Genomic DNA, 17,857 nt, shown 5'->3' with positions numbered 1-17,857 from the left:
CATATTCGAGGCAGGAAGTGCCTTACCAGTGTCCTGGCGGAACTGCGTCCAGCTGGGGAGGTCGATGATATAAGGAGCCAGTGAGGGGTCAGCTTGGCCTAAGGGGATGCTGTGGGCCAGGCTCCCCAGCCCGAAGCGCTGGCCCTTCTGCTGGACAAACTGCTGCTCGATGTAGCTGCAAACAGTGGCGCTGTAGGGGTGCCAGGTGCCCAGCCCGTCCTGCCATTCCCACACGGCCACTGCCACCGGGCTGGTGTACACCTGAGCCAGGGAAGGGCTTGGGGCCATGGCCATCTTCCCCAGGACTCCCTCTGTTTTCCCCAACGGCTTCAGACCACTCTGGGCTCGAGTCTCAGGTCCATTGCCCAGCGCTTCCAGGAGACCTGAAACAAGACAGACACGCAGTTACCGACGAACACGGTGGCCCTGCCAGAATCAGTCTCAGTGCGGGAAAAAAAAATCATGCTTTTCCACAGTCACTTTTTTCCCTAATACCTTAAGGGCATCGTGAACCAAGTACCTAATCCTGTCTTTTTGCTCAGGCAGCCAGGAAGAATTCGGAGTCAATCAAGCAGCCTCCTTACCTCTGCAAATGTCCAGGAAGACACAGTGGGTGAATTCTGGGTGCTAATCATCAGCCCTGCTTCTGTCCTTTTACCAATAATTTCCCTCTGGCCCAACTACTAAGTGTATCCTTTTATACTATACGTATTTTCATGAGTCACCCCAATCCTTTATGGACTGAGGCCATCATGACCCCTTATACCTTTGTGAGGACGCTACACAGGTTTCCAAAGCAGGTTTGTTTGTGAGACACATATTAACACCTGCTATGCTACAGATGAAAAAAAAACTATGTCTCGGAAAGGACCAGGGGCTCAAGGACAGCCAGAGAGGCGACTCTAAGCGTGGGTGGGTCCTAGCTCTGCCCAGGTCTCCAGGCTGCCCTGGTTTCCCGCACCATTAACCACAGAGGGCAGACCCTAGATAGACATTAAAATCCTATGAATGCTGAAGCCCTCCCTCTCTGGCCTCTCTGCACCCCACTCCCTGGGCCTGGGCCTTGCTGACTAGCGGTCAGGTCCAAAGACTTTACACCCATCTCCCAAGACAGTCTTCTCCCAGTCACTCCCGCCCAGTTGCATCACTCAGGGTTTTCCCAGGCCATCCGTCACATGAACTTCTCCTCCACGGCACCGACCAGAACCCTAATGCCCACACACACATATGGCGGTCCCTGTCTTTCTGCCCCCTCAGAAGGCAGACACCCAGCGAGTTGGCCTTGTCCACAGCCACCTCGCCAGCCCCAGCACAGGCCGTGTCATGTAGCATGTGTTATACACGGATTAGCTCAAAGCACGACTGAATGGAGGCAGATGAAGATTCTATGTGCCTGCAGCTGTTTGAAGAAGAAAGGGGGTCTGTGGAAGCTCCTAGGGTGAGAGAGGAACGGGGCCAAACAGACGGACAAGGCGGTATTTCTCCCACTTTATGGACAGGAAAACAAAGAAGTCAAGGTCTTACTGAAGGTCACACATACACTGCTAAGTGGTAGCACAGAGTGCAAACCCAGATCAACTGGCTCTAATGCCCATTTTCTTAGCGAGGAAAGCTCAGCATGAGCTCTACCTTGGGCTCCACCCTAGATAAACATTAAAATCCTGGGCTTCCCTGGTGGCGAAGTGGTTGAGAATCTGCCTGCCAATGCAGGGGACACGGGTTCGAGCCCTGGTCTGGGAAGATCCCACATGCCACGGAGCAGCTGGGCCCGTGAGCCACAACTACTGAGCCTGCGCGTCTGGAGCCTGTGCCCCGCAACGGGAGGGGCCGCGATAGTGAAAGGCCCGCGCACCGCGATGAAGAAGCGGTCCCCGCACCGCGATGAAGAGTGGCCCCCACTTGCCACAACTAGAGAAAGCCCTCGCACGAACCGAAGACCCAGCACAGCCAAAAATAAATAAATAAATAAAAATAAAAGTAGCTATAAAATTTTTTTAAAAATCCTATGGATGCTTAAGCCGTCTCTAGCCTCTCAGCCTCTCTGCACCCCACCTGCTTAGAGAGGGGGGAGGGAGAAAAGGGAAAGCGGTGGGGGGAAGGGGAGGAAGGGAGAGAGGAGCCAGCGTCTCAAGCTGCGAGCACCCTCAGCTGTTACGTCCACGTAGGGCCCTGGTGCCAACAGGGTTCCCAGTCACATCATCTGCTCCGATTCCCACACAATCCCTTTAAGTACAGACATCGAATTTTGCCCCTGTTTTGCAGACGAGAAAACTGAGGCCCCGGTGGTTTTGGTGACTCGCTTACATGGCCACTAATGAGGCTGGGACCCTGGGCTTTCGCTGCTGTCCCTGAGACTGCACTCCAGCAGGGTTTCAGTGAGAAGGCCGAGACCACCTGCCCCACAAGCAAGGCAGAGCTGGAGCAGCACGAGACAGCGAAGAGGCACGGGCTCTGGCGTCCACACGCCGCGTACTCACTGCACTCTACTCACTGTGTCACCTGGTGAAGGTACCTAAGCCCTCCAAGCCCGATTTCGCTTGGAAGTGGACATATCAACCTCTATTCTAAGTGCTTTTCTAGGGGATTCAGATGGATAGGTGTGTATAAAGCACCCAGAACAGCGCCAGGCACACAGCCGATATCAGCAAATCTTGGCCTCCCTCCCTTTCCCTGCCCCCCTCCACCCCAGCACCTCCCACTCCTCAAGTCTGGGGGAGGAGTGGCGGCCCAGGGCGGCACTGAGCTACACGGCCTGAGAACACGGGCGATGAGTCAGGCCTGCAATAACTCTGAGCACACATAGGGGGGGGCCAGGGCCGCCCCTGAGCTGCCAACCGCTCCAACAGAAGCACACATCCCGCCCTGGAGGATTAGACCCAGGATGCCCTCGAGATGGCTGGCAAGCTTATTAGCTCAGCGCCTGTAATTAGAGGCCTCTGGACCCACATCCAGGTACAAATCACAGGACTGGTTTCAGGGCCAATTACTCCTGAGCCCAGACTTTCCCCCTGGCACCTCCTGGCAGCTGTCACTCATCTCTCGGGCAGCAGGGGCCTCCCATGTACCAGCACACGTGGTATGTTCCAGCGTGTCCACACATCCCCAGATGAACCAACTAGGGAGAACTCTGCCAAACAGCCTGAGAACTACACTCGAGAATTTCACCTAAGCTTTTCATGACCGTGTTCGGCCTACAGACCACAGGCACACGACGGTCCAGGCTCTGTCAGGGTACTAGAGACCCAGAGATGAGAAAGACACAGCACATGGCCCCTCCATGACCGGCCACTGTCCCCACTAATACCAAGGCCTCCACCTTTTGTCCACCTGCATCAAATTCTAGCAAGTGCCAGAATATTCGGAGCCATTTCCCACCTCCCAGACATTGATCCTGCTGGTGCCCATGTCCAGACTTCCATCCTCCCTGCGCCTAAGCCCCCAGCAAACATGCCCATCTTTCCAGACTCAGCCACAGCGCCCCACTCGAGCCACACCTTCAACAGAAAGTGCTGACCCCATCCTCCTGTGCGTCCTCACTGCACTCTCCATTTATCCAAACACACTGCATTTACTGGTTTCAGTATCTGTCCCCCCTCTCACCACCCCCCAGAACAGGAACTCCCTGAGGGCAGAGCTGGGGCTGACCCAAAGCTGGGACTGCAGCTCTTCAAATGCCCAGTATCCCAGAGGGTCTAAAACACACACGCCGAAAGAGAGGAGCACCGTCTGCTCCAGGGGCCTGGGGCACACTTGGGGCGATGCCCAGAACGCCCACTGATGTTCCCCTCGAACGCAGCAATCATGCACACGCAGCGGCCGTGTCAATGCACCCATTCTCTGTTACAGCCTCAGCCATCCCCAAGCTTCAGTTCAAAAACCTAATTTGGGCTTCCCTGGTGGCGCAGTGGTTGAGAATCTGCCTGCCAATGCAGGGGACATGGGTTCGAGCCCTGGTCTGGGAAGATCCCACATGCCGCGGAGCAACTGGGCCCGTGAGCCACAACTACTGAGCCTGCGCGTCTGGAGCCTGTGCTCCGCAACAAGAGAGGCCGCGATAGTGAGACGTCCCCGCTCGCCGAAACTAGAGAAAGCCCTCGCACAGAAACGAAGACCCAACACAGCCATAAATAAATAAATAAATAAATAAATTTATTAAAAAAAAAAAAATCTGATGCTTGAATCCCATCCCTAAATATACTTATTTAAACAAAACAAAACAAAACAAAAAAAACCTCATTTGTTTCGGCTCCTAATGATGGGGCTATTTAGGGTGTTCTTAATTATGAAAATTGTTATTATTCTAATTGGCCATGGGAAAACAGCCTTAGTCTGGGGGCAACCTAAACACTTCATGATAATGGAATAAGGGAATTCTTAAATAAATTATGGTACACCCCAATCATGGAATACGAGTCTTGAAAAATGTTTTTAAAAGGCTTTCAGACCTAGAATAATGCTGCTGACAAATTAAAAATACCACATATGTAACCATATACACTATACGCTCTCAAGCGGGTGGGTGTGCCATTTACTGAGCACCTACTATGTGGTACGCACTCTGTCCGGTGCTCTTGCCGTCCAGCTCTCTCAACCCTCAACTGCCCCTGAAGGTAGAGATTATCCCCATTTTACAGACGTGAGAACCGAGGCCAAAAGCAATTAAGAATTTACTCAAGGTCAGACGGCCAGTCTGTGACACGAGGTTCTTATATAAGCTGATTTTTAAAAGGCGGGAAGGAACAACTCTGACACTTAACTAGGAGTGATGGAGTTATGGGATATTTATTCTTTACCTCTTTCTGTACTGGCAAATGTTCTACAGTGATCACGTTACTTATTATGATCCGACCGAAGTTATCTTTAAAAAAATGTATCAACAACTTTGACCACGAGAAAAACCATCCTGCCTTCTCTTGCATTCTCTTGTCAGATTTAGCCACAAACGCCTGCGCACAGCCCCACGGCTCCAAGGCACAAAGGGACGCTGCTGTCCTACCAGAGAGGGGTTTCACATAAAGGAGAAAAGGTGCATGTGTCCAAGAGTCTTTCTATTCCCGGGGGATTTACAAAAGCTTTAGAACAAGACCTGAGATGACGCAGGAATCTGAGTGAAACTCATCCTGCCTGATTGTGGGCCTCTGGGTAGGGGAAACCACACAAATGGATCCCCTTACAGTTGCGGCCTCCGGGAAGAAGGCCCCGAGCGTGGTTTTTAAACTGGTGCCCAGAGTGGGCGACTGTCAATTTGCCAACATGTGAGGACCCGTTTCCTCCCCTCAAAGCCCACCGAAATACACAGTGGCCTGGCCCAAGCCTGAGCTGGGCAGTTCACTCTTGGCTCCACACACGGTGACCTTGGGACAGTCACATCCCCTTTCCTGGGCTCCACTGCTTAGGCGGTTGGATGGGTTTTCCAGCCTCTTATAAGCAGCAGAACCCCTTTCCAAATGTGACCGTACGCTGCCCATCGATATGTAAAACGCAGAAAAGTGGGGTGCTCTTATTGACACAGGGGCTGCCCTCCATTCCTACTTCCTGAGAGGTCCAGGAAGCTGTTGTGCGGGACAGAGGCGTTCTGAGGGGCACGGAGTGGAGACCAGTGAGACCGGGTGGACTTCAAACCCTATTTCCATGCTGTGTCTCTTTCGGGTGCTTTCCAAGAAGCATGGGCCTGCAACTCCACACCCCACCAGCTGACATGGTGCACATGACCCGTAAGCAGAGCATGACCTTCAAAGACTTGTTACGGGGCAGCCGGCCACCCGGGCACTGTCAGAAAGCCTTCCCACGGAGATGGGAAAGTCCAATACTGCACACAAACACACCAAAGCAATGTTCTACTTTGCTAGACATGTTGTTTTTAATACAAATTTAAAGCAATGACCTATTATTTTTTTGCCTGTCAAAGCAGTAAAAATAATTTCAATACTCAGTGCTGGCAAGAGTACACTGAGATGTCGTACTTCTGGGACGGATAAACCCTTTCCAGAAAACAGTTTGGTAATATGTATCAAGGGGTTTAAAAATGTTCACTTGCTTTGACCCAATCATTAAAAAATCTATCAAAGGAGATGAGAGAAAAACTTCAACATAAAGATATTCCCCACAGCACTATTTTAACTCGGTAAAAGAGAAGCAGAGAGAAAACTCAGTAGAAACGTACCAAAATGCTAACAACGGCTGCCTTTGAGTGCAGAAACTATTAGAGACCTTTTGTTCAACTTCCTTATATATCTGAACTTTTCACATTTTCTAAAGTGGGAAACTATTACTTTTGTTTTCAGAAACAAATCTCTACAATGCCCACCACTTTCAAAAGATTGTAAATATGAAACAAACCCCACCACTGTCACTTACCATCATTACTTCAGACGGCTGCTCCCGTCCCAGTGGAGTTTCACTAACAGGCCTGTCAAAGTACCACGGCACCTCCTTGCCAAGAGACACATGTCCCACCCCTGAGTTCCAAGAAAGTGCAAAAAACACACCATCCAGGTGCCCAAACTATTACAACAGGGGAGCGCTGCAAGGTAGGGCTTTTGTCTAGAAAAGAGATGGCTTAAGCCGGTGCCACCCAGACCTGACTAGGCTTCTGAGAGATGGTAGGGACTACACATGATTCGTCCCTTGCACGTGGGGCCGCTAGAAGGGAAATGACAACTCCTCTCCTGGCTGGTGCCTGCCTAGGGCCCTCCAGAGGCAGGTCAGAGCAGAACGTCCCAAACGGGGTTCAGAAAGCCACACAGTGGCCAGGGGGCAGGCCCTGGCGACCAACAATTCCCCAGTGGGCAACCTCCTCCACCAGCACCAAGAACCTGCTTCTCCTTCTTTGCCAGGAGCAACCTGACCACCCACAGGTCGTCAGAGCCTACCCTGGGGCCAGAACGGGGAAGCAGAGGAAGCAGTGGCAGGCACAGTGGCCATAATCACACCAGTGGCCACCAACCAAGAGCTTACTATGGACCAGGCACTGTGCTAAGTATCTTATAAGTGTTCTCGTTTAATCCTCACATTCCTGAGCAAAGGGTATCATCTCCATTTTATAGATGAGAAAAGTGAGGCAAAAGATAAACAACTTGCCTGAGAAGCCACAGGTATAAGCAAACCCAGATCAGTTTGCAGAGGGATAAGTTGATGTGGACAAGTCGGCCTGCCAGATGTGTCTGCTTGACCTACTACACAGTTTTTAGTTTTTACAAATTGAGCCAATGTTTAAAAACTGGAATATCCACCATTTAAAAAAAAAAAAAAAATCCAGATTTCTAGCTTCTCTTGAAAACCAGAAAAGCTGGCAACATTTGCAGGCCTGACCCAGATTCATTGTGCAGCCAGCAACAATGAGCTGCACCACCGCGGTGGCTGGTACTACTCTCCAGGTTACCACAGTTACCGCAACTCCCCAGGGCAGAGCCGGCAAACTTTTCCTATAAAGGGCCGGAAGGTACATATTTTAGGCTTTGTAGGACTCTGGGTGTCTGTTGCAACTACACAACTCCACCACTGTAGTGTGAAAACAGCCATAGGCCACACATAAACTAACTGGCGTGGTTGTGTCCCAATAAAACTTTATTAACAAAAAGAGGCTGTGGGCTGGATTTGGCCCACGAGCCACGGTTTGCTGACCTCACTGTGGTCCCACCGACCTATAGTTGAGAAATACTTCTTTGAACCTGTTTCTCTATTGAAAAGTGGGAGAGTGCTTATGCCTCTGGCCAGCCTCCCCTATGACATGCCTGCCCTCTGTAGACACGTCAGTCTTTGCCCAGCACCTGAGGGTGAAATACAGCATCCAACAGCACGGCAGCGAGCATGTGGTGAGGGCCACCCCCAGGGAACCCCAACCTGCTTCCCAGAGCCACACCTTTCCTTGGATCAGGCAACTGGGCCCTGGCCTACCTCTCTCCTCTCCCCCCTCCCCCGTGACCCTCTCCTCTGCTCCCACGGCTTCAATAATCCCACGCACGCAGAGCATCCAGACCTGTCTTCAGATGTCCTGCCTGAGTCCCTTAAGCCCTCTGCTCCAGCCATCAGCAGCTCCAGTGAGAGCCCAGAACCCGCCAGGCTGTTTCGTACCCCTCACCCCTCACCAAGAGCACCCATCCCACGTGTCCACTTACTCAATTCTTAATTCCCAGCCTGAGACTCTCTGCCCGGTGAAATTTGTCCTACATCCACTCCTGCCCTGCACAGAGAAGTGGCCTCTTCTAACCACCAATGTCCATGTGACATCTGAGTGCAATTATCTACTTGTCCCCTCCACTAGGGCACGGACTCCTAAAAGGCAAGGATTATGGTCAGGAAAAGATTTTTCCAACCAGGCACAGCACGCTGACTATACACGAAAAGATACATTTCACTGTGTTAAAATTAAGAATGGTTGTTCAACAAAACATGCCTCAAAGAAAGCAGAGAGTTACAAGCTGGAAAAAGATACTCACAGTAAGCATGAAGGATTAAAATCAAGGATATATAAAGAACTCCTACAAGTCAATTTTCTTTTTAAAGCGCCAGGAACCCCACAGAAAAATTACAAAAGAGTGAACATATAATTTACAGGAAACGCACATGCCAATAAACTTATGAAGAGATGTTCGACATCAGGGCTCAGGGACACAGAAATCAAGATCCCAAAGATCCCATTTTATACCCATTCCATTGGCAGAAATAAAAAAAAAGTCGGCCTATATCAAGTGTTGGCAAGAGTGTGGAGCAAGTGGAAGGCCTACATTCTGCTGCTGGTGGAGTGAAAACTCGTACAACCACTTCAGAAAAAGTCTAGTAACAACTATGAAAGTTGGACATTTATTCACCCTATGACCCAGCAAAATACCACCCCTCAGCTCATACCCAAGAAAACCTCTTGCATATGTGCAACAGAAAACATGTACGGAAATGTTCAGAGCAGTCCGCTCGTGACAGCAAAACTGGAAACGAGCAGGTACCCATCAACGGAAGGTCAGACGCATAAACTGTGATTTGTCCACACCATGGAATATTATTCAATATTCAAGACAAATGAACCAGATGACATGCAATACTATGGACAAACTGTAGCGATATTTTTTTAAGTGCCTTAGGAATACACAGGTACCATAAAACTACATAAAAATGAAAGTGAGGGGATAATGGTTATCTCAGGATGGGAATGGGAAGAAAGATCAAATGATTGGATGTGTATTTTGTTTCAAGATCCTGGCTTTTATTGTGGATGGCTGAAATGCAGGAACTTACGACACATTAAAAATAACTTTGGAAACAAGTGAAAGCAAGCCGGGCGTGAACGGTGATCAGTGTGTATTAATCTAGTTCTCTGTTTACCTGAGGTGAAAATTAAAACAAACACACAGAAGGGACTGTTTAATTCTCTGTACTCCAAGTGCCAAGCACAAGCCCGGGCACACAACTTCCTAAGCGTGTGTGCAATGAATGAGGGACGCTCCTCCCTCACCCGTGGCCCCATTCCTGTCGGCCTCTTCGGTACCTTCGACATGTCTGAAGCCAAACTCACCTTCCTTGCTAACGCCCCTCTCCTCCTGGATTCCCTGGCTCTGCGCTGGCCCTCCTCCGCCTTCTCCCCCACAGCCCAGCGGCTGCCCTGGCTTGCCCTCTCCTCGCCTCCTCAGACCCCACTGCTAGCATCTGGTTGGCACCTTTCTGCCTCTCACCTTGACAAGCACTCTCTGCCAACTGGCTTCTCCAACTCCTGTCTCTCCTCGTCCACCCCAGAGACAGGTGCGAGGTTGAGCTTCCCGATACAGTTCTGACCCTCTCTCTTCCGCACCTCCCCTAGAGCTCTAGAAATAATGTTCACGTTCCCTGGGCTGACGCTGAACGCCCATCACAGTCTGGTCCCTTCCTATCAACAGTAGCTGCCAGCGCATCTCTCTTCAATACCCTCCTCCATCTACACCTTCCCCTCCCCGATCCCTCCTAAAGAGCGTAAGTGATGAACTGCTACCCCATATACCGCCAGTTTCCCCAACTCTGTGCCTCGACTTTACCCGGAATCCCACCCACTTGGCCACCCATCCTCAGCTGACCCACACTTTCAAGGCCCCATTTAAACACCTCCAGGATGCTGGGATGTGCCCACTTGAAAGAAAAATCCCCTCTTACCAACTTCCACGGCATTCTCTCTGTCCTCTACAGTTCTCTCTCTTCCACAAGACCAGGAGCAGCCAGAGGGCAAACTCCCCTGTCTACCTCCCCCTACCAGAAGCTGGCAGTGGTGTACGGAAACAGTCACAAAGAGAATAATCTTATCCATTCCACGCTTTCTAGCCAGGGTGCTCACTTAAAATGCCCATCCTCGGACTTCCCTGGTGGTCCAGTGGTTAAGACTCCGAGCTTCCAATGCAGGGGGCTCAGGTTCGATCCCTGTTCGGGGAACTAAGATCCCACATGCCGAGCGGCACGGCAAAAAAAAAAAAAAAAAAGCCCTTCCTGGAATTCTACTAAAATCCTTCTGTTCCCCTGAGCCCTGGCATGACCCACAAAAGCCCCCGCTCAGCCCCCTGCCTACCTTTCCAGGCTTCTCGGCCCCGCATCCACACGCTGTCGCTTCAGCCACATTGAGCTGCTTACGGTGACCCAGACATGCCAGGTTTCTTCACGACTTTGCATATACTGACTCCTCTGCCAGGCTCTGCCCCCTACTTCCTGGGTCCTACTCCTTCTTCACAACCTTAGCTATCATCTTCTGGAGGCTTCTGGACCTTCCCTCCTGGGCAAGGGTGGTGTGGGCTCCGCCCTGTGATTATCCACTCCTCAACATGTATCACACTGACAACACCTTGTCACTGTCTATGGTTTGTTTATCTTTTCTACCAAACAATGAGCTCCTGGAAGACAGAGCTTTTGTGCCTGGTCACCGTACTCCCAGCACTGAGCATGGGGCTTGACAAAAAGGAGGCATCCAGTAAAGGTTCAAGTAACAAAAGAAACTAAAATTTCCAGTTCAAATGCAGAAACCGTGACTCGTGTCCTTCATCCCATAAAGCACGTCTGAAGGCGGAAAGCATCTTCTAAGACTGGTTAAACAGGAGAAGCTGCTGGCAGGAAGCCACCTGAATTTATCTGAGACAGTTGGCAATCAACAATCAACTCCCAGGGCTCACTTTCATCCTGGGGACCTCAAATTCCACCCTCCCCAGTGCCCACTTTCTCTACTGAAAACCAGATTGGGAAGGCAGCAATGTAAAGTCCCCATGGCTCTCACCTTTTCTCTCTGGAGAGCTGGCACAAACTGTGCCTTCTTGATGGAGAGACCAGATCCTTAGGAGGAATGACTTGTTTGAGTTCCCATCCTGTTATAAAATGCCAACAACAAAAACCGGGCAAATCTGAAAGGCTTGCTGACTCAGCAACACAAATTCCAAGGCACCTTTGCCAACAAGGAAGAAGATGATCAGGTTTTAAATTGAGAAACAGCAGTTAGTGAAAACGAATGCACAGATGACCGGTCTGTGTGCTGTGGCTGGGGACTGGAAACCACCAGATTCATTTTCCAACAGCCTGGGCAGAGCAGAATGTACAGTGGTCTCCCTCTGCCCACTCAATAACCAAGGGGATGGCTAAAAACAACAACAACAACAAAAACCACAAACAAACACACCCTAAGCCCTTCCACAGAAAGGCCTGAAAGGACTTCGTAAGCCAGTCTGCAGTGTAGGTATCCAGGAAATCAACACACCAGAGAGGGAAAAAGTTTGGCCAAGGTCACATGGCAAATGAACAAGAAGCCTAGCTATAGTCATACTGATGGTTTAAGCAAAGCCTGATTTTGGCTACCAGAAAGACCACCTTCTACAACTCTAGAGGAGCTAGGATAGCATGCAGAAATATTTTGAGTTTCTTAAGGGTCCAAGCGTCTCTGCACGAACTATTTCCACTGCTACTGGCACTTAGGGAAGAGGAACCAGTGTGGGGGACAGCAGCTGGCTGAGAAAGGATAGTTTCAGGGGGAAAAAAAAAAGCCTCCTAAATCCTCTTCACAGCATATACATTATGCCCTCCTCACGAAAATGACCCAGGGTCCCAGGAAATAGGCACTTCCTGGAAGGGAGACCCTACATGAGGCGAGTTAGGAGTTAGACTAAGGAGGCAAACTCCCCTAAGTACAGCCCCTGGCTCCAGTGAGCCGTCCACCGGGAGGCAGACCCCAGCAGAACCCAAGCGCTAACTAGGGCAGCCGGTGGCATTATCACCACCGTCTCCTCCAAGTCCTGTGGGAAAGGGTACACTCCCACAGACGGACCAAACTCTGTGTCTGCGCCCCTCCCCCTGCTAGCCCTTCGGCTTCCACCCCGGCGTTCACCCTCCCACCAGGTCCGGTCCTAAGCTCCCAGCGTCTCCCAATTCCCCCAACTCCCTCCTCCGGGACATCTACCCGAAGGCCGATCCCCACAATCCACCCCCCCCCGCCCCGTCACCCCGTGGCTCTTCTCCGGCCCGGCCCAACCTTCCCTCGCGCCCACGCCCGCCCCCTTCCGGTCCCAGATCGGCTTGGTCTCCCCCGCGTCCCCGGGACCCCAGCCCTGGCGACGAGCAGGTGGCCTGTCCGCCCCTCTCACCGAGGCTGAGGAGGGCGAGGGGGCAGGCGGAGGACACCGCCGGGCTCAGGCTGCGGCCCCCGCTGGGCCTGGGCACGGCTCCGGCTCTGCCTCCCAGACTAACGAAGAGGCAGCCAGTGTGAAACAGCGTCGCTTCCTTGCGTCCCAGTGCGCATGCCCAGGACGCTGGGCCTTCTGGGAAACGTAGTTCCAGCGGAACAGCGGGGGGCCGGGCCGAACTCGACGTGCACCTGTTTAGGGGTATGTATTCCCGAGAGAGCTTCGTGTCTAGCTGGGGAGACAGACACTTAGACACACAACTACAGGACTCCCCTGATGGCGCAGTGGTTAAGAATCCGCCTGACAATGCAGGGGACACGGGTACGAGCCCTGGTGCAGGAAGATCCCACATGCCACGGAGCAACTAAGCCGTCGCTACAACTACTAAGCCTGTGATCCAGAGGCCGGGAGCCACAGCTACTGAGCCTGCGTGCCACAACTACTGAAGCCCGCACGCCTAGAGCCCATGCTCCACAGCAAGAGAAGCCACCGCAATGAGAAGCCCGCGCACCACAATGAAGAGTAGCCCCCGCTCGCCGCAACTAGAGAAAGCCCGCGCACAGCAACGAAGACCCAACGCAGCCATAGATAGATAGATAGATAGATAGATAGATAATAAAAAATTAAATTAAAAAACCACACACCTACAATCTAGTAGGATAAATGTGATAAAGGAGTGAGAGCATAGAAGGCGGTGCCTAATGCGGTGGGAGGGAGGTCAGGAAGACATCGCAAAGGAGGTGACATCTGAATTGGATTTTGAAGCCTGTATAGGGGTTTGCCAGGTGGAATACAGGGAATCCCTTGCAAAGGATGAGTGATGTGAAAGTGCCTGACGTATTCAGGAAGCAGGGAAATGTTCTGTGTGGCCAAGGCAGAGGGTACATGGACGGCGTGAGGATAGAGAAAATGGATTAAGGTGTGGCAGGATATGGGGAAATGTCTGGGTAAGATTATGATGGACTCTATATGTCATGCAAGAAATTTAGGCCCCTGGAGTCAATTGAAGATTAAGCAGGGGAATGAGAGTAGGCATTGCATTTTAGAAGGATACCCTTGTGGCGGGTGGAGGATAGAGAAAGGAGTGGGGAGACCAGTCTGGAGACTGTTGTCCAGGTCGAAGGTGATGAGGCCTAAACCAGACTGGTGACTAATCTTTTGGGATCATAGACCTCCTGTAGAAAGCTAAAGAAAGCTATTCCCAGAAAAATGCTCAGATGTGTTCACACATGTGTATACACACACATTTTGCATACAGTTCCAGGGGATTCAGAGTCCTCTGAATCTTGGACTCTAGTTGAATATCCTTACATAATCTAATGTCACTCATACTTTAACAGGGATTTGAGGAAGATTCAGATTGCTGGAGATGGGGAAAGAGCCCTCCCCCAACATTCAATTCAAACACTTTATTTTATAGAGGAGGAGGGAGGGGGAGTAACCCATCAAAAGCTAGTGAAGGAAGAGAAGGAACAACTGCAGCAGGCCCAGTTTCTTGTACCCTAGGCTGGGACCCCTTACCACCCGGAGCTGACTTAGAGGACATAGGCTTTGAGTCTGGGGAGGCATCAAAGTCAGGTTCTTCTAATTATGCCCAGAGCCAGCTCTCCATTGAGAAACAAAGGGTAGCGTTTTACCTGTGATTTATACTAGATGCCCGCCGTGGCTACAGATTAGGATGGGACCACTTCCCTTCCCCTCTCAGAGCCTCAGTTTTCTCAGCCATAATGATTAACAACATGTCTAAATCACCTAGTAGGTGCTTCCCTCATTACTCCCATTTTAAAGATGAGGACACTGAGGACTTCCCTGGAAGTCCAGTAGTTAAGACTCCAAGCTTTCACTGCAGGGGGCCTGGGTTCGATCCCTGGTCCGGGAACTAAGATCCCACATGCCATGCAGCACAGCCAAAAAAATAAATAAATAACATAAAAATAAAAAGATGAGGACACTGAGGCACAGAACTTAAGCAATGTGTCCAAGGTCACATAGTTGACAGCTGAGAGCTGGTCTTTTTTTTTAAAATAAATTTATTTATTTATTTATTTATTTTTGGCTGCGTTGGGTCTTCGTTACTGCGCCCGGGCTTTCTCTAGTTGCGGCGAGCGGGGGCTACTCTTCATTGCGGTGCGCAGGCTTCTCATTGTGGTGGCTTCTCTTGTTGCAGAGCACAGGCTCTAGGCGCGCAGGCTTCAGTAGTTGTGGCACGAGGGCTCAGTAGTTGTGGCTCATGGACTCTAGAGTGGAGGCTCAGTAGTTGTGGCGCACGGGCTTAGTTGCTCTGCAGCATGTGGGATCTTCCTGGACCAGAGCTTGAACCCGTGTCCCCTGCATTGGCAGGCGGATTCTTAACCACTGAACCACCAGGGAAGCCATGAGAGCTGGTCTTTAAATCGAGGTAGTGTCTGACTCCAGACTTGAGCACCCCCATATGGCTGGCCTCACTGCAGGAAAGGTGGGGATGCAGATGAAATGGTCTGAAGCGTTAGGAAAGCCTTTCAACACCCAAAAGATATTTTCTTAAGTGTTTCCTTTTTCCTCAGTGAAACACTGGAGTGTTTGTCCAAAACCCCACTGCACACACACGTAGACACCCAAACGGATAGAACAATGGTGAGAGGCTGGCTGGGAAGGTTTTGGAACCTAGGCTCTAGAGAGGGGAGGACCTCTAAACCCAGACTGTTGGAGCTCTGGGGAAGTCTCAGGGGCTCAAGGTTGAGAACCAGTGTGGGAGACCAGGGGGAAGGCTGAGGCGGAGAAGTTCCACAGGGGCAGGAAGTAGGACACGGTCTGGAAGACTGGGTGCATGGGAGTGTCCTCCCATGAGGTAGAGCATGCTAGAAAAGTGGGGAGGTCAGTCAGTCAACCTCACGCATTGAGTGTGAGGTAGGGGGCGGGGTCGAACAGCCAGGTATGAGGCTCTGGAGAGATCTGGGCTAGAGATGGGGATTTTGGAGTCACAGGCGATGAAATTGAGATCACCTGGGAAGATCACAGAAGAGGCGCAAAGGTCAGTCCAGGGCTGAGGAATGCTGACTTTTGAAGGACAGATGAGAAGCAGAAGTATCTGGGGAACAGGCTGGACCGGGGGACACCAGGTGAGCATGATGGCAGAGAACCAAGGGGAGGGTTCCACGAAGGGGGAGCTCAGTGGTGACAGACACTCTGAGAGGCCCAACCAGCTGGTCCCCTGGTGGGGAGCCCATCCCAGAACCCAGGGTTCCTCCCTCCCAGTCTTGGGCTCCCTCATTTTTCAGTCAACCGGCTGACGTCCAGAAAGTTCCCAAACTTCTGACTTAGGGACAGGAAGGCCATTGGTGACCGCACAGTGGCTTCCATTGAGAGGCAGGAGCTGAGGTCATGGAGGTTAGGAATGCAGTCTGGAAGCATAGGCAGCTGTTCCAAGAGCAATCTTTGTGTTCCACACATGGGAGGAGGAGATTGAAGGGGGTGGCAGAGGATAAATCCACACGTGTGGAATGATGCCACTTACGTAAGGATGCCCGTGGCCATGTGCCCTTGGGAAGACGCTAGCCAACACGGTGACACCCAAAGGGCGGGAGTAACAGGTGATAGTCACTTTCTTTGTACTTTTCCTGTAGCATTTCACTGTGTCCCAGTGAATAGTTTCCATTTTTATAACCTGAAAAGAAAGACTATTTTTATTTGGGGAAAAGTAAAGAGTTCTGGTCGTGAAAAGAAGCTAAATAGGACAACAGCAAGAGGGAGAATGGGGGACAGGGACTTTGAAGTTTTAGGCAGGAGAGAGTGAGTGTGCTGTGTTCTGAGGCTGCAGCAGGATGTCCCTCAGGAAGCTGGAAATGAGGGAAACTGGATTGGCCACTTGCAAACTGAACTTTAAGCCAATACACATAGCAGAACTGGGCTGGTTAAATAACCCTGGAACGCTAGGTAGAAAGAATGAGGAAGACTCACAGGTGCTGATGCAACTGGTAGCCAAGATCTATTGTTAAGTAAAAAAGGAACTTCCAGAGCAGAGGGTTAGAGTAGAATGGGCACTTTTGTGTGTGTGTGTGTGCATTTTGATTTTTATTGGACTATAGTTGATTTACAATGTTGTGTTAGTTTCAGTTGTACAGCAAAGTGAATCAGTTATATATATATACATATATCCACTTTTTTTAGATTCTTTTCCCATGTAGATCATTACTGAGTATTGAGTAGAGTTCCCTGTGCTATACAGTAGGTCCTTATTAGTCATCTATCTTATATATGGTAGTGTACATATCCCACTCTCCCAATCCCAATCTCCCAGTTTATCCCTCCCCCCACTTCCCCCTTGGTAACCAGAAGTTTGTTTTCTACATCTGTGACTCTGTGTTTTGTAAATAAGTCCATTTGTACCATTTTTAGATTCCACATATGAGATATCATATGATATTTGTCTTTCTCTGTCTGACTTACTTCACTCAGTATGACAATCTCTAGGTCCATCCATGTTGCTGCAAATGGCATTATTTCATTCTTTTTATGGCTCAGTAATATTCCATTGTGTATATGTACCACATCTTCTTTATCCATTCCTCAGTCAATGGACATTTAGGTTGCGTCCATGTCCTGGCTATTGTAAATAGTGCTACAGTGAACACTGGGGTACGTGTGTGTGTTTTAAATGCACACACAGGCTTGGAGGCATAGACATTTTCTGAGAGGAAACCTAAGATGCTCCAAGAAGGTAAGGGATGAGCTGAGGATTTTTATTTTATTTAGTATGCATTCATGCTAATTTTTTCTATCACAAAAATATGAGAATGCCCCCCAACACATACACACAGTAGAGTAGGTTAGGTATGCCTGTGGGAGCTGAAACATCCCAGGCGGAGGCTCTGTCCTAAATCATCTGCCCAGAAGGGAAGACTTTTTTTTTTTTTAATTTTCCTTGTGCTGAGAACTCTTTTTTTTTTTTAATGTTTATTTATTTGGTTGCACTGGGTCTTAGTTGCAGCAGGCAGTTTCCTTAGTTGTGGCATGTGAATTCTTAGTTGCGGCATGCATGTGGGATCTAGTTCCCTGACCAGGGATTGAACCCGGGCCCCCTGTATTGGGAGCACAGAGTCCTAGCCACTGTGCCACCAGGAAAGTCCCAGGAAGACTTTTTTTTTTTAAGGTCTCACAGGCTAGCATTTGTGCCACCCACGGGCCTTGAGGGCTCCCAAGCAACTGAGAATGAATGATGTGGCCCAGGAAAGAAGTGGCCATAGAAGGCGGAGTGGTGGTGGCCAAAG

At 50.4% G+C, this 17,857-nt stretch overlaps 1 protein-coding gene across 5 annotated transcripts in view; it reads right to left on the bottom strand.

Annotated features, from left to right (window-relative positions):
* Positions 1-12,728, bottom strand: part of DTX2 (deltex E3 ubiquitin ligase 2) — a 34,037-nt gene extending 21,309 nt beyond the window's left edge. The window contains exons 1-5 of one of the 5 annotated variants that reach the window (XM_082360589.1): positions 12,573-12,704; positions 11,219-11,383; positions 10,523-11,076; positions 8,118-8,274; positions 27-383 (exon numbers count right to left, since the gene is read on the bottom strand). In XM_082360589.1, coding sequence (XP_082216715.1) covers positions 27-294 — 268 coding nt within the window. In that variant the 5' untranslated portion in view covers positions 295-383; positions 8,118-8,274; positions 10,523-11,076; positions 11,219-11,383; positions 12,573-12,704. Of the gene's footprint in view, positions 1-26; positions 384-8,117; positions 8,275-10,522; positions 11,077-11,218; positions 11,384-12,572 lie in introns of all 5 variants that reach the window. The other 4 variants (XM_082360588.1, XM_082360590.1, XM_082360586.1 and 1 more) reach the window with 4 other exon arrangements.
* Between the last annotated feature and the right edge of the window lie 5,129 nt (positions 12,729-17,857).

This window comes from Balaenoptera borealis, assembly GCF_965194805.1.
Source record: "Balaenoptera borealis genome assembly, chromosome: 16".
Classification (NCBI taxonomy): domain Eukaryota; kingdom Metazoa; phylum Chordata; class Mammalia; order Artiodactyla; family Balaenopteridae; genus Balaenoptera; species Balaenoptera borealis.
The sequence above is the reverse complement of the archived record's forward strand: the minus strand, read 5'-3'. Positions and strand labels throughout refer to the sequence as shown.